Below are 24615 nucleotides of genomic sequence, written 5' to 3' on the forward strand. Positions count from 1 at the left end.
AGGGGTTAGAGATTATTTGAAGAAATAATGGCTGAAACTTTCCAAATGTGAAGAAAGACGTGACTCTATAAATCCAAGAAGCTTGAGAAATTCCAAGTAGGATACAAGGACCCATACTAAGACACATAATTAAACTGCCAAAAGACAAAGAGAGAACCTTGAAAGCACCAAGAGAAAAGTGACACATCCCATACAAGGGATCTTCAACAAGATTATTAGCCAATTTCTCACCAGAAACCTTGAAGGCCAAAAAGAAGTGTGCTTACATATTTAAAGTGCCTAAGAACAGAACTGTCAACCAAGAATTCTATATCCATATAACTGTCCCTCAAAAATCAAGGTGGAAATTAAGACATTCCCAGATAAACAAAAAATGGAGAAAGTTTGTTACCACTAGACCTGCATTACAATAAATGCTAAAGGGAGTCCTTCAAGTTCAAACGAAAAGACACTAGATGTAACCTAAATGGAGGAGGAACAGGCTTTTCTCCCTGGTCCTGGTATGTGGCTTCTCTCAGCATGCTTCTTTAGTGGCCTGTGATGCATTCCACCTCCATGTGGGCAGCATTCTCCTTGTACTCCAATGGGTAGCTTCCAAGCACACCAACTTTTTGGATAGATTCCTATCCTGGTTTGAGATGCAGTTTCCTCCCTTGGAACCTTTCCCTCACACCCTAAGTGTGACTTCCCAGAGAGTGCCACCAGTACAGAACCTCTACAAGCCTCTCCCTCATTCAGGGGACCCCAGGTACACCCTCTCTAACAAGGTCCAAGGAATTTCATCCCTGGATGAAACTGTGGTAGCAGCTACTGTCTGTCCTTCACAGTAGCTGTGTGTGGGTCCCTGTCATACAGATCTGTTCCTTCCTTGGGTGCTCTGCCTCAGACCTAAAGACACTGGATGCTACCTGTATCTTGTTTTCCTGTATTCCTTAGAGGTCTCTTTACCTCTTAGTAAGTTCCCATTACTCCAACCACCTGTTACAGCTAATATTTCCTTAAACTTCCCCTGATTAAAAAATATGACCAAAGGAATTGATTTTCTTCAGTTTTATTTAAGTCATTATTTTGAACAACATGAGAAAGGAGAGAAGTAATCCACTAGGTGCATGATTTGCTACCTAAATAATCCCCAATTGCTATGTGGCAGGACCCTGCATGCGGTCCTTCATTTTTATGACTGTCTCTATAACACAGGGCCTCTACAGTTACATTAGTGAGGGCCTCCTGCATGTGCAGCTGACCTCTGAACAATGTGGGGGTTAGAAATGCTGACCCTTCACATGTAGAAAATCCACAACTTTTAACACCCCAAAAGCTTAACTATTAATAGACTATTATTGACTGGAAGTCTTACTGATCACATAAATTAACATGTTTTGTAGGTTATATGTATTTCATACTATATTCTTATAGTAAAGTCAGCTAGAGAAAAGGTTAAGAAAATCATAAGGAAGAGAAAATATATTTCCTACTCAGTAAGTGGAAGTGGATCATCATAAAGGCCTTCATCCTTATCATCTTCACATTAAGCAGGCTGAGGAAGAGGAGGGGTGGTCTTGCTGTCTCAGGAGCAGCAGAGACAGAATAAAACCCATGTATAAGTGGACCTGCACAGTTCACACCCATGTTGTTCAAGAGTAAACTGTACATTGGTCCTGAGACAACAGAAAGGGGCACCCTCCATCTGTGGCATAGAGAAGACAGAAGGAGAATCCTTGTGGGGGAGGGTATGGCTAGCAGAGTTTCCACAGATGGCTTCCTGACACAAGTTCTGGGGGAGGACTCGAAGGAGACCCCAACTTTCCCAAGGACCCCACACTGGGCTGGGTGGATGGAGCTTAGATTGTGTGGACATGGGGGCTTCAGGAGACAGTGTGTGGGGCCAGCAAGTGCAGCAGGGGACCAAATCCCCAGAAGCAAATGGAGAAACCACTCTCACACAGTCAGTCTCAGGAGCAGAGGGCAGGGCTCTTATTCACTCTGGAAGTTGCTCTGAGCTACACAGTAAGGAGAAAAACAAAACACATCTAGGGAGACTAAAATGACAGAAAGCCAGCTTGGCATGGCTAAAATAAAGAACAGTTAATATAAGAAATTCATAATAGAGTTATCCCTTCCTAGGAGCTGAAGGTGGGTCTGGTCTTTCCCTCAGCCTCTCCTGTGAGGGCAGGAAGGCGCAGGCCTGCCGGGCTCCATTGCAAGGCTCTGAGGTCCCATGAGGCCTCCAGGGGAAAGCCAGCAAGTTGCAATCTCATCCTGAAATGAGGACTGATCCCTGAGGACCGGGAAGAAACTTCAAGGAAAGAGGCACTTTCACATAAACAGTGATCATAAAACAGCCAACATGCCCAGAGGGCTCCCACTTTGCTGGCCCTTCTAACCATTACTTAATTAAATCCACACACAGAATCAGAAGGTGCTCCTGACTGCATTCTTTGGGTGAGGAAACCAACGCTCCAACAGGCGACATAACCACTTGGCTGACAAGCAAGAGGTGGAGAGAAGAAATGTAGCGTGCAAGAGCTCCTGAACCCAGCAGGAACAGGCGCCCTGCCTCTGGGAGGGGCTGCCCACTGGCCACCATGAGGCCTGAAGGACAGCCTGACTCACTGACCAGTCATCGGGGTGTGATGAGTTTTTAAATTTGAATTTTTACTATCAATCAACAGTTTCTAGTTTTCTGTTCTAGGACTTTTTTTTTTTTTGACAGAGTCTTGCTCTGTCATCTAGGCTGGAGTGCAGTGGTAAGATCTCAGCTCACTGCAACCTCCACCTCCTGGGTTCAAGCGATTCTTGTGCCTCAGCCTCCTGAGTAGCTAAGATTACAGGTGTGCGCCACCATGCCCAGCTAATTTTTTTGTATTTTTAGTAGAGATGGGGTCTCGCCATATTGGCCAGGCTGGTCATGAACTCCTGGCCTCAGGTGATCCAGCCACCTTGGCATCCCAAAGTGCTGGGATTACAGGCATGAGCCACTGTGCCAGGCCTGTTCTAGGACTCCTAAACATGAATGAAATAGAAGCTTAGATACAAAACCAAATGGCTTGTGTGAGTACTTCACAGGAAAAGGATATTCAAATGGAAATAAGGAAACAGATGGATGTTCAGCCTCACTGTTGATGATGAAAGTACCAATTCCCTAGCCAGTTACGGCTACACACGCCTCAGAATGGCCAAAACCAGAGAGAATTACTGACAACACCGGCATCAGTGGAGACATGGGGCAAGTAGAAAGCCACCACAGCCACGGCAATGGAGATGGCACTGCCATTCTGCAAAGCTGGCAGCTGTTATGTAGTCACACATGCGCACCCCAGGGGCCAGCAACTGCCCTCCTACTGCACCGACACATATCTGCACGTGCACCCCAACACACATGCTCAACCGTGAGGAGCAATACTGTGCACAGAGCTGTGTTTCTTTATATATTCTACCTTCATAAGTTTGTTTAAAAATAAGCAAAAGAGTAAGGTAGAGAGGCTTTGGTGAGAAACTGAAAGTGTGGAGAGAAAGGAGAGCTCTACCGCAAATTTTCCCAAGCGCCTGCAGAACAAGGACCATCTCCTGCTGAGGTGGTCCTCAGTGCCTTGACAGACACAAGCACAGAGCCGAGAAGGTTTGCTGAGATCAACAGGATCACATGGCAGAACATTTGTCCCTTTCTTTGAGAGTGGATGGACAGGTGGAATCGAGATAGGCTGGAAGAGAAAGATGCCACTTTTTATTTTCAGGTTTGCTGTATTAAATGAAGACAGACCAGAAGATAAAGTCATAACAGCAGTTTGGACCAGCTTCACCATCCAGAGACACAGGGCGCTCAGTAGAAAGCTGGTAGTTCTGGCCTCTCCCCTGGTAGCCCCTGGCTCTGTGAGCTCTGAGAAGGGAGCAGGGCAAAGCCATATGGTTTCAGAAGGGCTGCCGAGCTGCTAACACACCCTCACGGCAGCAGACATCCCAGTTTTAAGGCCTCCTCTGAAAGGTGTCCAAGTAACACATGTAACTTATGCTTCAGTGTAGATACTTGAATTTTTAAAAATTATCCATATGAATGCCAGGTCGCTGGCATATCGAAAGCACACAGATGGGGTTTCACTGTGGAAGCAAAAACCAATTACAGGCACATAACTTTACACCAGCCATCCTCCCACCGTCTTAGCAGGCTAGCTGCCTTCCTCTCCCTTTCTGGTGCACATGGGCTGCATCTCATGGTGACCCTGCTGTGTCCCAGCTCCGTACTCCACTCGCCTGCCCGCGCTGCACCCGCTGGGATGCAGTTGGCTTTTCACACAAGTGCATCTGAGCCTTTCTCTCCCCTCCCTCCCCAGCCCTTCCCTGCACACAAACTGTCCAGGGGTAACAGAAGGTGAATTAGAGATGCATTTTCTACCTTGTAATCTTTTGACGTAACTCCCACCAACAGCAACATAAATTATGACAGGAAAGGACGGACCTAGGAAGCTGGTTTGGAAACACGGATGGTCCCTAAGGCCTCCACATCAGCTAGCAAAAAATAAAAATTCCGAGAGCTGTGAAGACCAAGACTAAAAAAAATAATTGTGTGTGGGGGGACTCTCTTGCCAGTATTTTTGGACAGTGAATAAACCAGCTGCAGAAGACAGGGAGTGGAGCCAGGAATATAAAGTGAAGGGGGTGAGGAGGGGGTCGTGGGAGCGTTCCAAGCCTGAGACCTACATAGCAGTGAGATTGGGACATCCTTGTGCAATCTCGAGGCAGTAGGCCTGGTGATTTAAGGAGTGAGATGGGGAGAGGACATTGTTTTCGTCAGAGCTTGGCTCTGAGGCCCTCCCTGGTCAGCTGTGCTTTGTAACAATCACCACATCAGGGCATCCTGCAGAAGCACGCTGGAGGCTGCAGCCTGGACTTCATAAAAACATGCCCACGTCCTGCGTCGCTTTGGGAAGCCCCCGAGACGGTTGCTAATCCACCCACCTGAGGCCTGTCCCGCCTCGTCCCATTCACCTGGGCTGGATCCATGGATGCGAGAGACTCCATAGAAAACTACATGGGAAAAAGGAGCATGTTGTTTTCATGTACAACAGAAAACAGAGCTATACTGTCACTGCGAAAGATTGAACAGACTACCAATATTTTAAGAGCAAAAAGGTATCACTTCTCTTACTGGGGAAAACCAAGGCTGGGTTCTGTGTTGAAGCTTGTTCTCAAGGTGATGCCGAGAACCCCAGGCTGTGAGCTGTTGCCTTGCTGGAGAAGGGCAGGCACAACAGGTGACAGATGGGCCTCATGTGGCCATTCATAGCATCTGGGCCTCAGTGAGGGGAGATGATACAAGGGAATGAGGCCTACCTGGTGGTCTGCCGCTTTTGGCCTAATCGTTTATGATCACCTTTGTGTCTCAGTGAAAAAATGATATTAGGGATGTGTTTTGGAGGCACTGGTATTGCAGAGAGATTGGTTTTCCTGGGCAAGTGCATGTCCAGGCAGGAAGGCGGTGAGCACATTTTATGGAGTGGCCACTCTGCTGGAGGCACAGAAGGCAGCATGGTGTCCAAACAGGTGTGGCCTGTTCTGGGCCTGCACAGAGCTTAGCTCAAAGGCCAGTGGGGAGAACATAGTCAAAACAAGTGAGCAAATACATAACAACAATAACAGCTGTTATAACACCTGTAATGCAAGGAAGAGGTGCTGAGGGAGAGTTAAGCAGCACCCCATTTTAAGCAGGGTGTCATGGACAAAGACCTCTTGAGAAGACATTTACATTAAAACCCAAGGAAGGGCAAAGGCAAGTTAAGGAAAGGGAAGACAGCAGCACTGAGGAGGGTCCTGGGGTTGGAATGTTGTGGCTGAGAGCACAAAGGAGGCTTCGAGGCTGCAGGGGGCTGAATGGTGGGTGCCCTCGCCCTCAAAAGATAGGTCCACTTGGAACCGGCAAATGAGACCTTATTTGGCAAAAGGGTCTTGGCAGACATAATTAAGCTAAGGATCTGGAGATGAGACCATCCTGGATTCGGGTGGGCCCTAAATTCAATGACAAGTGTTCTTCTAAGGGAAGAAAAGGTGAGAGGACACACAGAGAACAGACCATGTGAAGTCAGAGGCAGAGATGGAGGTGATGTGCCTCCAAGCCAGGGAAGGCCAAGGGTTGCCTGGAGCCACAAAATGGATTCACCTTTGGAGTTTCAAGAAGGAAGCAGCTGTGATGACACCTTGATTTTGGACTTCTCGTTTCTAGAACTGGGCTCCAAACCTGGCCAGCCACTGCCTTGTTGTGTGACTTTGGGCAAGTTACCAAACTTCAATATGATTCTATTTTTTTTTGAGATGGAGTCCCACTCTGGCGCCCAGGCTGGAGTGCAGTGGTGTAATCTCGGCTCACAGCAAACTCAACCTCCCAGGATTCAAGTGATTCTCCTGCCTCAGCCTCCTGAGTAGCTGGGATTACAGGCACGTGCCACCACATCTGGCTAATTTTCGTACTTTTAGTAGAGACAGGGTTTCACTATGTTGGCCAGGCTGGTCTTGAACTCCTGACCTTAGGTGATCCATCCGCCTCAGTCTCCCAAAGTGCTGGAATTACAGGCGTCAGCCACTGGGCCCAGCCCCGATTCAGTTTTTTTTTTTTTTTCTGTACAATGAAGATAAAAATAATACCTCTCCCATAGGGCTGCATTCAATGATTTCCTACGTAAAAGCCTAAGAGAACCCGGCGCATGGTGCGGGTCTGCTGCATTCACCACCCTTCTCATGACCAGACGTGGAAGAAGCAGAAAGGATATAAGAGGAAGCTGCACGGACTCAAGGGCTTTGGACTAAAGCAATGCAAGGATGGTGGTGCTATTTACTGAGAGGGGAGATGTGGGCTAGGAGTAGAGGTCCCAGTTTAGAAAGGGTCCTGTTTGAAGTGTCTGGGAGAAAACCAAGAGGAGTTGGTGGGACTGCACCCCTTGTGGGTAGGCAGGGATTTTATCTGTCTTTGCTTCTTACTGTAGGCCCACACCTAGCAGAGTTCAGGCCCTGGCATGGTTTACTGAAGGCTTCACGTTGGAAAGGCTTCACCGGGAAGGGGTGTGCGGCTGGGAGGAGTGAGAACACTGCAGGCTCTTTCTGTTCCTTCTGCCATTGCCCTGCCCCACAGGACGATGCTGCTCGACAACAGAGATTGGACGTGAAGGTGCATCAATGACTGTAACAATCTGATGTGCTGAGACCCACAAACCCTCAGGTGCCTGTGTACCGAGGCCCTGCAAATTATCCCATTCCTCAATGATAAAATACAGGAAAAAGCAAGGGAAGGAACAGCCACGACTATCATGGCAAGGGAGAGGGAGGACCTGATGAAGAAGAGAGATTTTGACAACTTTGTGATTTACAGAACAGCCTCTCTCCTGGGGCCATGGGACCTGGAGGAATGGGGTGAGAATCCCAATGCTACACACCTCATGGCAGGGCAGGCCAGTGAGAGTATATTAATGCAGCTGTCTGAACTGGGCGGTGTTTAGGATCCTCCCAGAGCAAAATGCCCCTGGGGTATCCCAGAGCAACCACGGGAGGCGGGTAGGGCAGGAAGCAGTTCAGATGGTGAAAGCGGTCCTTCGGGCTACCAATGCAGGGGAAACCCTAGCTAATATCATCCCAAAAAAGCAGACCACACCAGTTCCCTTCAAAGAGGCACCTACGGCATTTGCATAGTGTTGATAACTTCTTACTCTTGTAAGTGTTGCCTTCGCCTGAAGACAATTTAAATGTTGACAGTCTCAGGACACTGGGTCCTTCAGGCATCGGAGGTTCTGATATCCTCCTGCTATGATGTTTACTGGGTGTCACCTGTTATGAGATAAGACACATAATGTGCCAAGAAGATCGGTCTTCCACTAGACCCCACAAACTCCAATCACAAACGTGGAACACCCATGACAACCACAACCCCTACCAGTTTCTCTCTGCACTTAACAAAGCCTTAGGCAGGGAAGGGCAACTGGTCCCATCCCTGTTCTTCCATCAGTGCTAATAATAAGAGGGGCTGCTTATTAAATACACAGCAAGGATTTTCTGTGCATTCCTGTGAATTCTTCCAAGTTTTAGATGAAGAGACAAGTACCAGCTGTCAGTGCTGTAAGAAGTCATGCTGGTGGCCAGGCACGGTGGCTTACACCTGTAATCCCAGCACTTTGGGAGGCCGAGGTGGGCGGATCACCTGAGGTCTGGAGTTTGAGACCAGCCTGACCAACATGGAGGAACTCCGTCTCTACTAAAATTACAACAAAACTAGTCAAGTGTGGTGGCGCATGGCTATAATCCCAGATACTCGGGAGGCTGAGGCAGGAGAATTGCTTGAACCCAGGAGGTGGAGGCTGTGATGAGCTGAGACTGTGCTATTGCACTCCAGCCTGGGCAACAAGAGCGCAACTCCATCTCAAAAAAAAAAAAGTTGTGCTGGGATTTGAAGATCTGTCTGTCCTGGCTTCGAAGCCTGGCTCTTCCCACTCTACCATGTCAGCGCCCTCTAATGGATGGAACGAAGGCCAGGGAACAGAAGGGTCTTGAAGTCACATGACCATTAACCAACAAGGTCAGGCCCAAAGCCAAGACTCCAAACCCAGCCCTCTCTTCATGGGGCCAAAGGTCAAACTATTAACTTCAACATAGAGTAATGCAAAAACTGCAACCACTTTCCATTAATTTCTCACCATTTAGCTAAACAGGGTTTCTAATCATCTACCCATCTGTGCCCTTAATTAAGAAGTCATGCCTGGGTGGCTCACGCCTGTAATCCCAGCATTTTGGGAGGCCAAGGTGGGCGGATCACGTGAGGTCAGGAGTTCGAGACCAGCCTGGCAACATGGCGTAACCCCATCTCTACTAAAAATACAAAAATTAGTTGGGAGTTGTGGCGCTCTCCTGTAATCCAAGCTACTTGGGAGGCTGAGGCAGGAGAATCACTTGAACCAGGGAGGCAGAGGTTGCAGAGAGCCGAGATTGCACCACTGCATGCCAGCCTGGGTGACAGAGTGAGGTTCCATCTCAAAAAAAAAAAGAAGTCATTCCTAACAGACTAAACACCTACTATGTGCCCGACACTCTGCTGGGTGCTAGAGGGAAATGTTTTAATAAGACATAATTAATACCTAATGCCAATTCTTATAACATTGCTGGAAAAATGGTGTTCCTGTCACTGACTAAACTAGCAACATCAGTCTTCCTTTAATCCAGAGGTTCCAACATTGGCTGCTGTTGGAGTCACCTGGGAGATAAAATATCCAATTCCTGGGTCCCACCCTTAGTGTTCTGCAATTTGATCAGTCTAGGGTATGACCTGGGCATCAGGATTTTTAAACACAAGAGGCATTTGCTAATTATCCATCAACAGGACTTGATTGTGGAGATTTCTTTATAGTCATTATTTAGAACTTGCTCATTTTCAAAATTGATGTGATGCAACTGCTGACACACAAGGCACAAAACAGATCATTAAAAGAAATGGTAAGAAATGGGAAGCTGCATTTGACACAGCAGTCCCATTACTGGGTATATATCCAAGGATTATAAATCATTCTACCATAAAGACACATGCACATGTATGTTTACTGTGGCACTATTCACAATAGCAAAGACTTGGAACCAACCCAAATGTCCATCAATGATAGACTGGATTAAGAAAATGTGGCACAAATACACCATGGAATACTATGCAGCCATAAAAAAGGATGGGTTCATGTCCTTTGCAGGGACATGGATGAAGCTGGAAACCATCATTCTCAACAAACTAACACAAGAACAGAAAACCAAACACTGCATGTTCTCACTCATAAGTGGGAGCTGAACAATGAGATCACATGGACACAGGGAAGGAAACATCACACACCGGGGCCTGTCAGGGGTTGAGGGGCTGGGGAGGGATAGCATTAGGATAATTACCTAATCCAGATGACGGGTTGATGGGTGCAGCAAACCACCATGGCACGTGTATACCTATGGAACAAACCTGCACGTTCTGCATGTGTACCCCAGAACTTCAAGTATAAAAAAAAAAAAAANTGTTCTCACTCATAAGTGGGAGCTGAACAATGAGATCACATGGACACAGGGAAGGAAACATCACACACCGGGGCCTGTCAGGGGTTGAGGGGCTGGGGAGGGATAGCATTAGGATAATTACCTAATCCAGATGACGGGTTGATGGGTGCAGCAAACCACCATGGCACGTGTATACCTATGGAACAAACCTGCACGTTCTGCATGTGTACCCCAGAACTTCAAGTATAAAAAAAAAAAAAGAAAGAAATGGGAAACTTCAAGAAGATAAGGGAAAAATCTGTGGTGATGGAATTATCATCATTGAGCCCAAAATTGATCCCTGAGTTTTGTGGAACAAATGTACAAAGGTGAACAGGAAAGGTCATGGTGTCATTAGAGTCAATAAAAAGAAGCTAAAGAGAAAAAAACTAAAACATTGCTTTTCTAATAGTTATAGGAAGATCCATGAAAAATACTAGGATGAAGAAGACAGCTGAACCCAGATACTCTGAGAGTCATGAACCACCAGGCTGCTCCCACTTCAGCAGACAGCCAATGTGGAATGACCCCAGACTTGGTAAACCACGAGGCAGGCAGGAGGAACTGTAATACAGCTGTCTCCGAAAATCTTTCCACTGGGGCCCAGGGAAGGAATGAGGGAGTCAGCTCACCCCAGAGTCTACCGTATTCATGTTCACAGAAAGAGCAATTTAAGCTGAGATATCATTTGACACACACGAGGCCCCTGCACCCTGGACCTTGGCTTGGTTTCATCTTTCTTATCTTCTGATGCTCAGCGGGAGACAGACCCCGCTTTGTGTGAGGCAGCAAGAGCTGCAGTTGGGAAACTCCAGTCGTGGCTCGTTGGGGTATGGCTGGTCAGGGGGACTTACGGGGGGTTGTCACATTTCCTCTGCCGGAAACGGGCTCCCGTCCCACATGTTCGGCTGCACATGCTCCAGGCGCCCCACGGGCTCCAGTCTCCGTCCACATGCTCCGGAATGGGTGTCTTGCTCACGCACTCCCCCGCGCGGCACCACTGAAACACAGCGGGGAGGGCCAGGGCCCAGGCACTCAGCAGAGCTGCTCACTGCAGCCCACCAGGCCCCAAAATGCCACACTGCCAAAAACCCATTTTCTAAATTTACACAAAAGTACAGTATGTTTCAGGGTTTGCATGTTTGCTAATTTTAGTGACATGCCTTACTTACTCAAGCTGACACTCATAGCCCTGTAGGGTTTGGATTTTGCCCTAAACTTTCAGATGGATGTGCTCCATTGGGATTTTCTAAATCCCAGGAAAAGGATTAATCTACATGGCTCATGAAGAGACCTGGGCTTCTGCAAACTTTGCTTGACATGAGTGCGTTTCTCACTGAGAGGTGGCATGCCCCAGCTGAGGTTCTGAACTTGAGAGTTGGGTTTGTTGCTTGGTGATGACACAGCCAGCTGCATGTGAGGGAACCTTGGTTCTTTCTGAGGATAAGACAAGGCCAGCCCTATAAAACAATTTCTCAGAGTGCACCTCGCATACCCTCAGGTGCTAGATGTGATTTTTGTGGTTCCCAATCATGGCATCAGAGCAAAACTTTACTACCTTTTCAACTCTTTCAATTCTTGCACTAAGACTGGAGAGAGGCCCTGCGGCTGCAGGTCCTGAACACCTCTTCTAACACCTCCCTATCCCTCCTGCACGTGAGGAACAGGCTCATTCTCTCAACATTTAGTTAGAATTGGGTGATACTGTTCTCACTGAATTCTTTTTACGAGCACCTACTGGGTACGGCAGGTGATGTTCTTCCATTTAAAATATACTGGTGAAAGCGTTCCTTTTAAGTAAATTCCCTTACATGATGGAAGGAGTTAATCTAACAAAAAATATTAAGTAACTGATGCTTGCAACTTATAAGAAAAAGGACTGAGGTGATGTAGGCACCACTCTGTGCCCAGAGTGGGCTCCATGGGCATTTCTGTGGTGCCTGGGGGATGTTTCAGGGGCTCGTAAGTAGAGTACAGACAGTGTTTCAGAAGGAGAGGTGCCAATTGCCTGGGAGATGTGGAGCTGCCTGTCGGGGGCAGGGGGAAGCCAGGGGTTTACCTTGTCTGCCCCACACTCGGTGCCATCCAGGGGAGGGTCCAGCTTGGTCTTGCAGGATGTGTCTCCTTCTACCAGGCACCACAGTCCAGCGCACATCAGATGCTGCAGGACAAGGGAAGGAACCGTAATTGTGGAAAACACCCACACTCACAGGTCACAGCTGGGGTCAGAGGTGTGGCCCAACCACTGTTTCAAATTTGGGATTCGAAATGTATGGGGAAGCCAGAGGGTCATGAGTCTGTATGTCTAAAACAGAAGTGCATCACTTGAACTGGCTCATTTAGCACAACAAAAATCTGTGCATCTACTCCTAGGAGGGCTTGATTCAAAGAGTTGAGTTCAACAGCTCCAACAACCACTGAGGGCCTAAGAGATATCAGAGGCACAGCCCAGGCTAGGAGCAGCAGCCCCTGCTGATGAGCAAACAGGAGTAATGAGCAAACAGACATCTTCCATTCACAGCAGTGAGGGGTGGGGCAGATACCCAGGGGCTGTCCAGGGGACACAGGAAAAGGATCTAACCAAAACTCGTCAGGGAGGGCTTGCTGGAAGAGGCAGCTCTGAAGTCAAGGCCACATGGGTAGGCAGCCATTGTGATGCCAGGAAGTGACAGCCCAAAGGGCCATGAAGGGCTGGTATCCCCACAGGGTTACAGGGGCAACCTTCTGTCCTCCCTGCAGTCACCTGTTTCTAGCTCAGCTGAGCTGTGCACAATTTTTTATAGTATTTCACCTAGAGAACTTCCAGAACATCTACAAATATACAATTAAAATAATTCCACTAAAACAGGAATTGGCATTTAAACACAGACTCCCAATTGTATCATTAGGAAACTAGGGCATCAACAAAGTGCTCAGAAGGAGACAATTTATCAAAATCACGAAGGCAGACATAGCCAGTGTCCTCTCTTGAAGGACTCACGTGCAGACAGCAACCTCAACCATAAGGGACAGGAGCTGGATAACTCCCCATCCTGCCCGGGGGACAGGGAGATGATATTGAGGCAAGTTCTACATGCCTCTCAGAGGGTCCTGGGGCGATGGCCCCACTGCCGACAGCAGTCACTTACTCATGGCAGTCACTTACTCATGATTGCACCTTTCTTGACTGTTCTCTCCCTCGCCCCCTTACAGTGCTTCCTGGGATCACTTCCCAGATAAACTACTCGCACCCAAATCCTGGCCTCATAGCCTGAAAATTGAGAACAGATGTACTTAAAGATCTTGTAAAGACGCAGTGATTCCAGGATGACAAACCCAATCATGGCTAAAAGGCCCAAGTTGGAGCAGGAAGACATCACCCCCCCAAGTTGTGGCCAGGGACCTGCTGCTTCACACTGCGCAGGATGAAGGTCAAGGAACTCCTGTAGCTGGTGCAGCGAGGTCACTGTGTGGTTTGCAAAGGGTGTCGTGCTCAGTTTAGAGGTCTGCTCTTCCAAGTAATCTCAAACATCTGCATAGAATAGATGCACGACTGTGCTGTCTAAAATCAAACCATTTTTAGAAGTTGAAGGGACAAAAATAAGAGAAAGGGAGGGAAGGCAGAGCTGGAGGGGCTTTTAAAGAGAGGTAAGAAAAGCCCATAGCTCCTTCTCATTTTTCAAGTATGTCAGAGCTGATCTGTGCCCTCAGTGGATGACTCAAGTGGAATACTGCACATGGGGTTCAGAAAAGCCTGCACATTCCCATGATTGTTCACCTCTCAAAGGAATGGTAAAAAGATGAGAGCCCCAGTGCAGCACAGCTGGTCCTATAAAGACCGACTGCACCTCATCAAACGTTTGATTCCATGCACTCTGACCTGAGAGCTCTTCCAGAGTGTGGCATCCGTGTGCGGACATGTGCTCACAAGACAAGGCTGACCCAGGGGGAGAATTTATGGGACAGGAGTGCTTGGGATCAGGAGAAATGACTGCTCCATCAGGAGAAAGAGGAAGAAGGTGGCGTCAACTGTTTGTTATGCATTTTATAGACAGGGCTTTCTCATGAAACTTTTCTAACCATCAAAGAAAAGAAGAATGAGGTTAGGCAAAGATTTCTTAAACAGAAGACAGAAAGGACTAACCGTAAAGGAAGAAAACTAATGAATTATACCATATTAAAATTAACAACTTCTGTTTACCAAAAGGCAACTGTAAGAAAACAAGAATATATTTGCAATACATAAGAGATTTGTAATGTATATAACCAACAAAGTGTTTGTATCCAAAACATGATTTAAAACAAACAAAAACCTCCTACAGATCAATTAAGAAAAAGACCCAGTAGGAATATGGGCAAAAGTCTTGAACAGACACTTCATAAAAGAGAATGTTTAAATGGCTAGCAAACATATGAAAAGGTGCTCAGCTTTTTAGTCATCAGGGAAGGCAAACTACAACCACCATTAGATACAACAGCCAGAATGAAGAAGATGGAGAACACCGCTCATTGGTGACAATGTGGCACGATGGGTCCTCTTGTATGCTGAGAATGAGATTTTAACTTGGTTCAACAGCTTTGGAAAACTCTTTGGCAGTATTTGCTAAAGCTGAAGACACACATTCTAATACCCAGCAATTAGAATCTTAAGTATGTAATGAAAAAAATGTGTATGTGTTCACCAAAGTCAAGAAAGTTCACTGAAACACTATTTTCATTAGTTCCATGTTAGAAACAACCCAAATGCCCATCAAGAGCAGAACAAATGAACGATGGTATATTAGAACAATGGAATACTGTATGATTTCATTTACATACAGTTCAACAACAAGAAAGATAAACTTATAGTGTTGGGAGTCAGGATAGTAGCTACCTTTGCCATCAGCTTAACATCAAAGAAAACGGGAATGACAGCAAAGGACAAGTTAGCACTGCAGCCTCTCATCCAAGCTTCGCCACCAGCACTGCTCTGTGCGCCCAAGCCAAGTGGTCACCATTCTTGTGATACATTTTCACTACTGAACAGATGCGGTGACTACACGAATGCTTGTCATCACCTTGATGCCATCTATATCAACAGCCTGCATTCATGTCATGCATTGCAAATGACAAAGTGCTCTGGTTCCTGTCACCCTGAGCTTCATGGCAGCCCTGGGAGGCAGGCAGGAGGGTGCTTTCTCTATTTTTTCCACTTTTCCAATGAGGAGGTCAATGTTTGTGAAGGTCACTTAGTCTGAGCTGGGTTAGAAGCACAAGACTCATAAAGAAGAGAACTAAAGTGATGTAAAAGAAAAGGCATTTAGAATATAAATTCAAGACCCTCAACTGAAATGATGGAAGGACTCATTCTCAGATTGAAAAGCAAAGCCCCCAAGAAAAAATGGTGCAAAATAATGAGCCCAGAGGCATGTCCTGATAAAGTTACTGGGTTTCAAAGATAAACCAGAACACTCTTTGGGTAGCTAGCACAGATAGATAATGGGGAAAGAGCTCGGGCTGTGCAGATGTCTTTGCAGCAGCCTCTCTCTACAGGCACTGGAGCGAGAGATGCTGATACAGACACAAGGAAAGGCAGAACATGTGGCCCAGGAAATTTATATCAACTAAACGCTTGCTCAAGTACTTAGGCAACGGAAAAACATTTTTGAACTTACAAGTAGTTAAATCCTTTTTTGGAGAAAATACCAGAGGATGACCTTTGGACAACTAAGAAATGACTGGAGAACCCACAGAAAATGGGCCAGCAGTGAGCATTGATCAAAGTATTGATTGAAACCAACATAGGGATGGGAGTTAGAGAACAGAATGCACGGGACGGAAATCCAGACAACGCAGAAATGGCAGAGAGAGGAACCGGCTGGGAAGAAGGTGCACTGGGGCAGGGGCCGTAGGAGGCTGTCTATATGTACATCAATGTCTTTATCTTTTCTAGCTGGGGAAAGAGCAAAGTATAACAGATAAAATTTGAAAACTGAGATATAAGAACTTTCAAAGGTAAAATGTTAACCACAAAGAAAAATAACAGAATTGGGTGGTGGAAGAAATGAAAGGGTGGGGCTTGGAGGTGGAGATGCATTCATTATGCTCAGGCAGCAGGTATCCTAAAGAGAAGGGTGACTGACTGATGAACCTTCTGCTTTCAGTGAATAGCAGACTTTATGGCAGACAGGGCTGCTTTTCCAGTATGCAACAGCCAGGTACCATAATAAAGGATAGTTCTCCCCCAAGTAAAGGAAATATCCAAGGAAGCAAATACAAAACCCATACCCAGCTGTCTTTCTACATACACACCACTGTATACCAATCTGTGATGAGCACATGCAAGGGTGGGTTCCCCTACGGGCAGGCGTTGGTTGCCAACGCCAGCACCCACCCTTTCACTGCCAACACCGACAACCACCCTTTCACTGCCAACACCAACGCCCGCCCTTTCATTCCTTCCACCACCCAATTGTGCTTTTTTGGGGGGGTTAACGTTTTACCTTTGAAAGTTCTTATACCTCAGTTGGCACTGCAGTTGGGAGAAGTCATCTGGGGCTGGCCTATCTCAGATGGAACAAAGTCAGGAGCTCTATCTGAGACACCTAGGTTAAACCAGGGAATCTGGAAGGGTGTTTACCAGTTCTGAAAAGGCTAGAAGTAGTCCCTTTTCAGAAAATGGGGCTCTGGTTGAAACAAATGTTAAGTTCTCCTAAAGAGAGCAATTTAGGATCTCAAAATTCCATGGTTATGTCCAATAAAGTATAAACCCACAACCAAACATGGTAAAGTGAATGATGGTCAGCAGCAACAACAAACAAAAGATTTAAACTCCCAAGGTGTTTAGGTAATAAAATTGTCAGATACAGAATGTATAGTAACTATTTATAAAGAAATAGAAGATGAGATTACATAAACAAGCTAGCAGCAATATATTAATACTGTTGAATATAAGAAATTGGAAATAACGTTTAAAAATGAAATATATAATTGTGAAAGAAAATCAGTAGATTCTAACAGCCCTGAATGAGAGAATTTGTGACTAGGAAACAGATCTGAAGAAATTATCCAGAATGCAGCCTGCAGAGAAAAGGCAGAGGGGAATACAAAAGATGCGCTAAGAGATCCGAAGAACCAAGTGAAAAATACTGATGTATGTGTCTAATCAGACCCAGAAAGAGAGAATAGAAAGAATGGGGCAGAGACAATATTTGAGAAGAAAACAGCTGAAATAGGACACATGCCATGTAGAATAAAGACATTCTCCACTTAGGGGCAGGAGGCAGTGTTCTACTATGGCCGCAATGATCTCTCTTAATATCACACCCTTGTGTGACCCCCTCCTCTTAAACATAGGCTGAAACTACAAACTTGCCTTTTAAAAAATTTAAAATGCTTTAATATACATTTTAAAAAACAAGAAGGACAAAAAATATCAGTGATTTCCTGGTAATAGGGGAAGAGACTAGCTTCAAGGAGCATGGGGCGTATTTTGGGTGATGGACCTGTTTTGCAAATTGATTGGTTATATAATTCTGCATTTGTCAAATTTCAAAGACTGGGCATTAAAAAGGGTGAAACAGAAAAGCCCAAGAAAAATATAAGGGTTGGCTCTTTGAGGGGGAAATAAATCAGATAAACCATTTGTTAACACAAGAAAAAGAGGAGAAAGTATAAATAACAACAAAGAATAAAAGAAAGGAGAAAATATCCAAAATGTAGAGAAATTTAAAACAAGTACCAGGGACCACTTAGTTCTATGTGTATAAGCCTGAGATGAAATGATTTTCCAAGAATGTGTAAGTGAGCAAAGCCATCGCTCAGGAAAGACTACAAGTATATATACACTCATTGACATAAAAGACCCTGAGGATGTTTGGCAATATCCGAAGGCATTTTTTGGCTGTCACAACCAGGGGGAGTGCCACTGAGCTATAGGGGGCAGAGGCCAAGGATACTGCTAAAGATCTTGTATTGCACAAGACAGTGTCCTACAACAAAGAATTATTCAGCCTAAGACACCAATAGCGCTGAGGCTGGGAAACTGCTACAGAAAAACTCAACAGAGTGACAAAAGGAAAAACAGTAAATTATGGTGGACTATCCTGCCAGACAACAGCTTAGCTAGGTGACCAAGGCTAGCATCGCCAGTAACGAGACATAATGACCACATCACCCTTGTGGTATCCTTTCCAGTAATGTGGAACCTCAATCTAGTCATAAGAACACATCAGATAAACCCAAAGGCAAACTAAGAGACTGGTACTCTTCATAAGTGTCAAGATCATGAAAGACAAGGAAAGGCTGAGGGACTGTTATAGATCTGAGGAGACCAGAGACACGACAATCAAACATGAAACAGGATCCTGGTATAGAGAAAGGACATTGACAGAAAAACTGGTGAAATCTAAATGTATTTTATTTAACAGTATTGTACCAAGGTTAATTTCCTGGTTTTCATAATGGTTCTATGTTCATGTAAGATTTTTTTATTTTTATTTTTTTATTTTTGAGATCGAGTCTCACTCTGTCACCCAGGCTGGAGTGCAGTGGTGCAATCTCAGCTCACTGCAACCTCTGCCTCCTGGGTTCAAGCGATTCTCCTGCCTCAGTCTCCCAAGTAGCTGGGACTACAGGCATGTGCCACCACGCCTGGCTGATTTTTGTATTGTTGGTAGAGATGGGGTTTCACCATGTTGGCCAGGCTGGTCTCGAACCCCTGACCTCAGGTGATCCGCCTGCCTTGGCCTCCCAAAGTGCTGGGATTACAGGCATGAGCCACTGTGCCTGGCTGTGTAAGATGTTAACATAACAGGAAGTCGGGTAAATGGCATATACTATTTTTTGCAGGTTTTCTTTAAGAGTTACAATTGTCTTACAACAAAAAGTTAAAAAATAACACAATTTTAAAAAAGGATGGGGCAACTCTACACTAGTTCTGACCCAACCCCCAAGACATAGTATAGTATATATATATATATATATATATATATATATATATAGAGGAGAGAGAGAGGAGAGAGGAGAGACAGAAGAGAGCAGATAGCCTCAAGTAAGACGGTGCTGTGGAATAAATGAATGGGATGAATACTTTCATCAGTAAACCAATGCTGGGCAAACTAAGCAGTTACCAAGTCCAGATATCATGAAAGTTCTTTATCAGGGTTGTCTCTTTCCTACCCACATCAACCTTGTGAGACAGACACTTCCTATTCCCATTTTACAGATGAGGAAATGGGTGGACCTGTCCTAACCCAGAACACAGGCTGCTTCCCACTGGTTACACTACCTCTCCATCAGTCCCCAGTTTCCCCTTCCTGCTTCCCCTGCAATCATGCATTCTTGGTATGAGTGCTCATCCTCTCATCTGCAGTGAGATGGGGCGCTCTGTGCTCAGCGACATGCCGTTCCCTCTGCCTGCAGAGTTCTCCCTGGAAACACGGCTGGGCAGCACGCCCCCGGGGTTCAGCGAACCGTGGTGCACTAGAACAGGGTGCAAACACACAAAGGGGCCCAGGCCAAATCAGGGGTGGGGGTACTAAGACCGCCTCTCCCACTCCCACCCCCAGTGGCAGCACTTGAGTTGCAGCGGAAAGTCACAGTCCATGCACATGGCAAGGAAAATGAAACAGCTTTCTGGTTCTAGCATTCGTCACCTCACTGGCTACGCTTACGGTTTGGCAAGAGTCATCCCCAGCATGTTTCGCTGCACAGTTCCTTGAGGGGCTGCATGATGAGCCAGCACCAAGCATGCATCCCTGGAGCGCTGTGAAAATGTGGGAAGGTTTGAGCTGCTCAGATGGTACCATTGCTCATGTACACAAGCCACTGCCACTTTTCTTCAACCGGTGGTGTCCCTGTCAGGGACCGTGAAGGTCATGTTGCTGTTCTCTTGCCTCATCCTCTCTGGGCATCCGCCGAGGGTTTGGAGGGCAGCTCTAACTCAAAATGATACTGAATGAGATGGTTATATAAAGTCCCTCAAAAATGTGCTGCTGATAACACAAGCCAAAAGGGAGAGAAAATAAATGCTAAGAGCTGGATGAAAAAGTGACTAATCCAAATTTTCCACACATACTACTGCAATGTGAAGTCTTCCCCAGGCCAGCATGCCAGCCCCACTCCTGGAAGCCTTCCTGAGTCCTGGGAGGGCCACTCCTTCCATGTTCCTGAGGGCTGCAGAGATCGTCACCTGGCTGGGGCTGGGGGCTGCCAGGTGAGGGTGGGGCCCAGGTCTTCAGCTGGCAGCGGGGACAAGACAACTCACAACTGGCATGGTGTGGAGAGCTCTCTGAAGAGGCAGTCTACTGTAAACTTTCAAACACTTCTGGAAAATTAGGACCATCTGCTGCCAAAGTCCAACGGCTCTGAGAAGCTGCAGATGCTGGGCAGGAAGCGGAGACTGAGACAGGCAAGACAGCTTTCAGCCTGGCATCCAAGTCCATGCACTACTGCACTACCGTGCAGCCCTGTCTGAGAGGGGCAGGGCGAGGCTCCGGGACCTGGCCAGTCACCCATTCGGGTCAGGTCCACCAGCATTAAAGGGACAGACCTCATTTAGATGAGTAGTTTCCTAATTAAGCTGAATGGAAGAATCTCCGGGGAAGTTGTACAGAAAGACAGAAACCTGAAACCCATCTTCCTGAAGACTTTTAAGACAGAAAATCTGGAGTAAGACAAAAAAATTCTAACAGTCTCTGGAGGACTCTAGCAATCTACCAGGTTTCAAAATACCAGGTATCAGAGAAACAAACTTTGTTATCCCAAGGTGGAATTTTGACACCCCAAGTATCTCTCTATCCGTAAGGTGCCCGTGTAAATCTCTGCAGGACGTGAGAAAGGACACAAGGCTGGAGACTGGGATTTTGCCCAGGGAGAGGTACTGGACACTGGAAAGCAATCCTTGGGGATTCCAGGCTGCCAAGAGGGATGGTGAGGACAGCACAGGGAAAGATATGAGAAGGGACAGGCCCACACCATCTCAGCTAAACAGTGTCTCCTCCTGTACCTCCGGCTCCAGGAGACAAGGTGGCAAGAATGGATACTACCTAACATTTATTGAATGTGTGCCACATGCTAAGTGCTTTAATTCAGTTACTACTAACGCTCATGACTTCACAATGATGGGTAAGTAGAATTTATATTCCCATTTTGCAGATGAAAAGACTGAGACATAGTGAGACTAGGCAACCTGTTCAAGAAGAGAGGCAGAACGGGGCCCTGGGAAGCCTGACTAGAGAGCCCTTCTTAGGCACTGTGTGATACAGAAAGTATCTCCAAGCTGTACCAAAGGGCAAATAATGAGAAAAGAGCAAAGGAGGGAATATTAGGTAGAAAAAATTGTCTAAGACCCTCCAATGCCTATGACCAGTCTAGATCCTGTCTTCCTGAAATGACTGGCTGACAGCTTTGTGCTCAATAACATTCTTAAACAACGACATAACATGCACACCTCAGGTTCTTGTGAATACTATGACATACAGGCACATATATGCTCGTGGCAACTAACAAGAAGAGTGTACATCCCTTCCAAGTACTACTGTGTGGCAGCCATGCCTGGGCTATGGAGCCATGATGGTGGAATGCATTCCTGGGAAGCAGTAGGGAAAGGGGTGGGTGGTTATTACACAGCACCTTTCAACTAAAAGCCTCCAGGATCAGGGTGGTGGTGACGGGGCAGATGAACACCTCTCTCATGTTAGAAAGCGGTGGGGCTTTGTGAGGCAGGGATCACAGTCAGGACAGTACCCTAACTGCACCCCTTCTTACTCTGTCTCTAGCAACAATACATACTCTTCCTTTCAGCTGACAGCGCCTGCATTGGGCCTTCTCACCCTCTGCTTCACCTGTAAGAGTATCTGAGCTTAAGTAGCTTGAAAGTGTTGTTAAGTAGCAACTTTCCTTTGCAGTTACTTTGCTGACAGAAACAGGAGAAACTTGTAATCATAAAAAAGACTGATTGGGCTAATTGCATAAAGTTTATTTCCCCTTTCCAATAAATATTTACCATCCAATGTTTATAACTTTTATGTTTGGATTTTCTTGAAATGCTTTATTGAATTAAAAACATCACATTACCATTGGCTAAAAGAGGAGACAGCTGTATTTGCCAATAACTTTTGTAACAAATGCCAGCTATTGATGCCAATTTTTTTCTAGTTCATATTTCCATAGACAGCTTTGAGCCTTACAATACTAGCATTCTGCAGACAGACATGAAGGATTCAGTGGTGATAGTGTGCCCAGGGAGAGGTACTGGACACTGGACCCGCACTAGTGTGTGGGCCTCCAGAGTCCTAAAAATTAATATGGACTGTATTTTAATTTTTCTCAGTTGCCTGGTATGCAAATATCTAAGAAACCAGCAACCTGGTTAATATTTAAAGCCCAGACTGCTCCTAAAGCAATTGCAGCAATGCTTTTCCAAGGTTATTTACCTGCACCTTTGAGGAGGGAAATGATCTTTAAATTGATTGGTCTTAAAACAGCTATGAATCGCGAGGGGCAGAAGAACATACAGAGAGGACCAGTCAGAAAGAAGGTCTGCATTCAAAATTCCACCCAGCACCTGGCCATTTTGTGCTTCTGGAGATACCTGATGGAGGTTTCTCAGGGTATGTGGTGAATGCATAATTATAAAATACATAAGATAACCAAGAAAACAATTAAACTGAAAGTGCTTTCAAAATATAAAACATTCTAAATTTGTAATATAGTAATGTATACTTTTTTTGTCAAAACATAACAAGACCTGGCCCTGGGTCTACTAACCACCATAATTTTGAATTGGTGAAGAGTCTAAATGGTATTTTAAGATGTCAGTCACAATTTACATGGTATAAAAATTTCTGTGATTCCGTGGCCGGGCATGGTGGCTTGCGCCTGTAGTCCCAGTACTTAGGAAGGCTGAGGAGGGTGGATCACCTGAGGTCAGGAGTCTGAGACCAGCCTGGCCAACATCACGAAACCCTGTCTCTACTAAAATACAAAAATTAGCCAGGCATGGTGGAAGACACCTGTAATTCCAGCTTCTTGGGAGGCTGAGGCAGAAGAATTGCTTGAATCTGGGTGGTGGATGTTGCAGTGAGCCGAGACTGTGCCATTGCACTCCAGCCCTGGGACAAAGCAAGACCCCATCTCAAAAAAAAAAAAAAAATTCTGTGATTCCTAATCACAGTGGCAGTCACAGGTATGGCTAAGACTGCTGTGGTTTGCTGCCAACATTCAGCATGGAAGAGAATACTAACTTCCATTAAAACTTGAAGAAAAAGAAAAGTGTAATATCTTTCCTATCCTGGTTCACCAATTCTTTGAAATCTATCCAAGGACCCTGGGTAAGCAGCCCTGCTTTGGCATAATAACACAGGTGTGTCGATGAGAAACGCCACCCCCTGAGACCAGGGAGGTCTCTCCCTCCTACCAGGGAACAGTGTGGGCTCATTTTGAGGCAGGCAAGCTATTTTCCCTCAGAAGAGGCAACAGTAAAATGAAAACTGCCCATCACTAGTCATGATGGTATTGTTTTCAAAACATAATCTACCCAGTTTCTTTGCTTACTTCTCTATATTTCAGAAAAATAAAAAGCAAATGTTCAACTCCTCAGCACTGGCGTGGCTCACAGTTTTATTCTCTTGGCAGTGTCCAGCCTCTGTCATATTTCATCTTTTTTTTGTCTCATAATATACTTAAAAGTTCTAGAAAATGTTAAGGTAAAAGATACACAGACATACACACACATCCCCCAAAACTGCTGGCCCATTAATGCGCAGGTGCTTTTCTAAGCTACACTCGGGCTCCGCACACAGGAACACCAGTGAGGGGATTACCAGTTCTTAGCAACAGTCTTTGTGGGGGCCCAGGGCTTGGGAATATGAATAGTGTTCTCAATTCCTAATATGAATGGGATTAAGAGAACAGAGTCCTCCAAATTTTTAGAGTTGTAATTCCTTCACCCCTAAAACTCCTGACTATGAACATTTTTCTTTCGTTTTACAGCATCTAGCAAGTAGTAGTATTTTTCGTGTTAAAGGAGGCCAACATTGGTTTGAAGAATACTGTTGAGAATTTTGCATCAAAGTTCCCTCTGAAACAACTGCAGACACCTTAAGATGTCATGACATCACTGGTGTGACTGCTGATGAGAAAACTAGACCATTAGTGGTGTCTTTCTGGAGATAAAGGATGGTCATGGTGCCTCAGGAAGACACACATCTAAACTGAACATGTCAAGAATCCTAATGGGAATTATATACATTTCTTAATGGCATGGAGTATAAATGGTTAATATGCATTTATGATCCATCCTGACATGATCTGTTTCTAATGTGCTTCATCACAGGAATAAGCAATATGTGATGATATTTTCTTTTCTTTCTTGGCATATTAGCTAAAACTCTGTTGTTAGTTATTGGTTGCTTTATAGGTGACATTCTAATCTTTTTTTAAATTTTTTTTTTATTTTTATTTTTTATTATACTTTAAGTTCTAGGGTACATGTGCATAACGTGCAGGTTTGTTACATATGTATACTTATGCCATGTTGGTGTGCTGCACCCATCAACTCGTCAGCACCCATCAATTCATCATTTATATCATGTATAACTCCCCAATGCAATCCCTCCC

At 45.6% G+C, this 24615-nt stretch overlaps 1 protein-coding gene across 1 annotated transcript in view; it reads right to left on the reverse strand.

Annotated features, from left to right (window-relative positions):
• ADAMTS17 (ADAM metallopeptidase with thrombospondin type 1 motif 17) overlaps positions 1 to 24615 on the reverse strand; it is a 371310-nt gene that overhangs the window by 148124 nt on the left and 198571 nt on the right. The window contains 2 exon segments of the mRNA XM_017847918.1: positions 10890 to 11035; positions 12095 to 12196. Of these exon segments, the coding sequence (XP_017703407.1) occupies positions 10890 to 11035; positions 12095 to 12196 (248 nt within the window).

This window comes from Rhinopithecus bieti, unplaced genomic scaffold, assembly GCF_001698545.2.
Source record: "Rhinopithecus bieti isolate Rb0 unplaced genomic scaffold, ASM169854v2 scaffold_30906, whole genome shotgun sequence".
Classification (NCBI taxonomy): domain Eukaryota; kingdom Metazoa; phylum Chordata; class Mammalia; order Primates; family Cercopithecidae; genus Rhinopithecus; species Rhinopithecus bieti.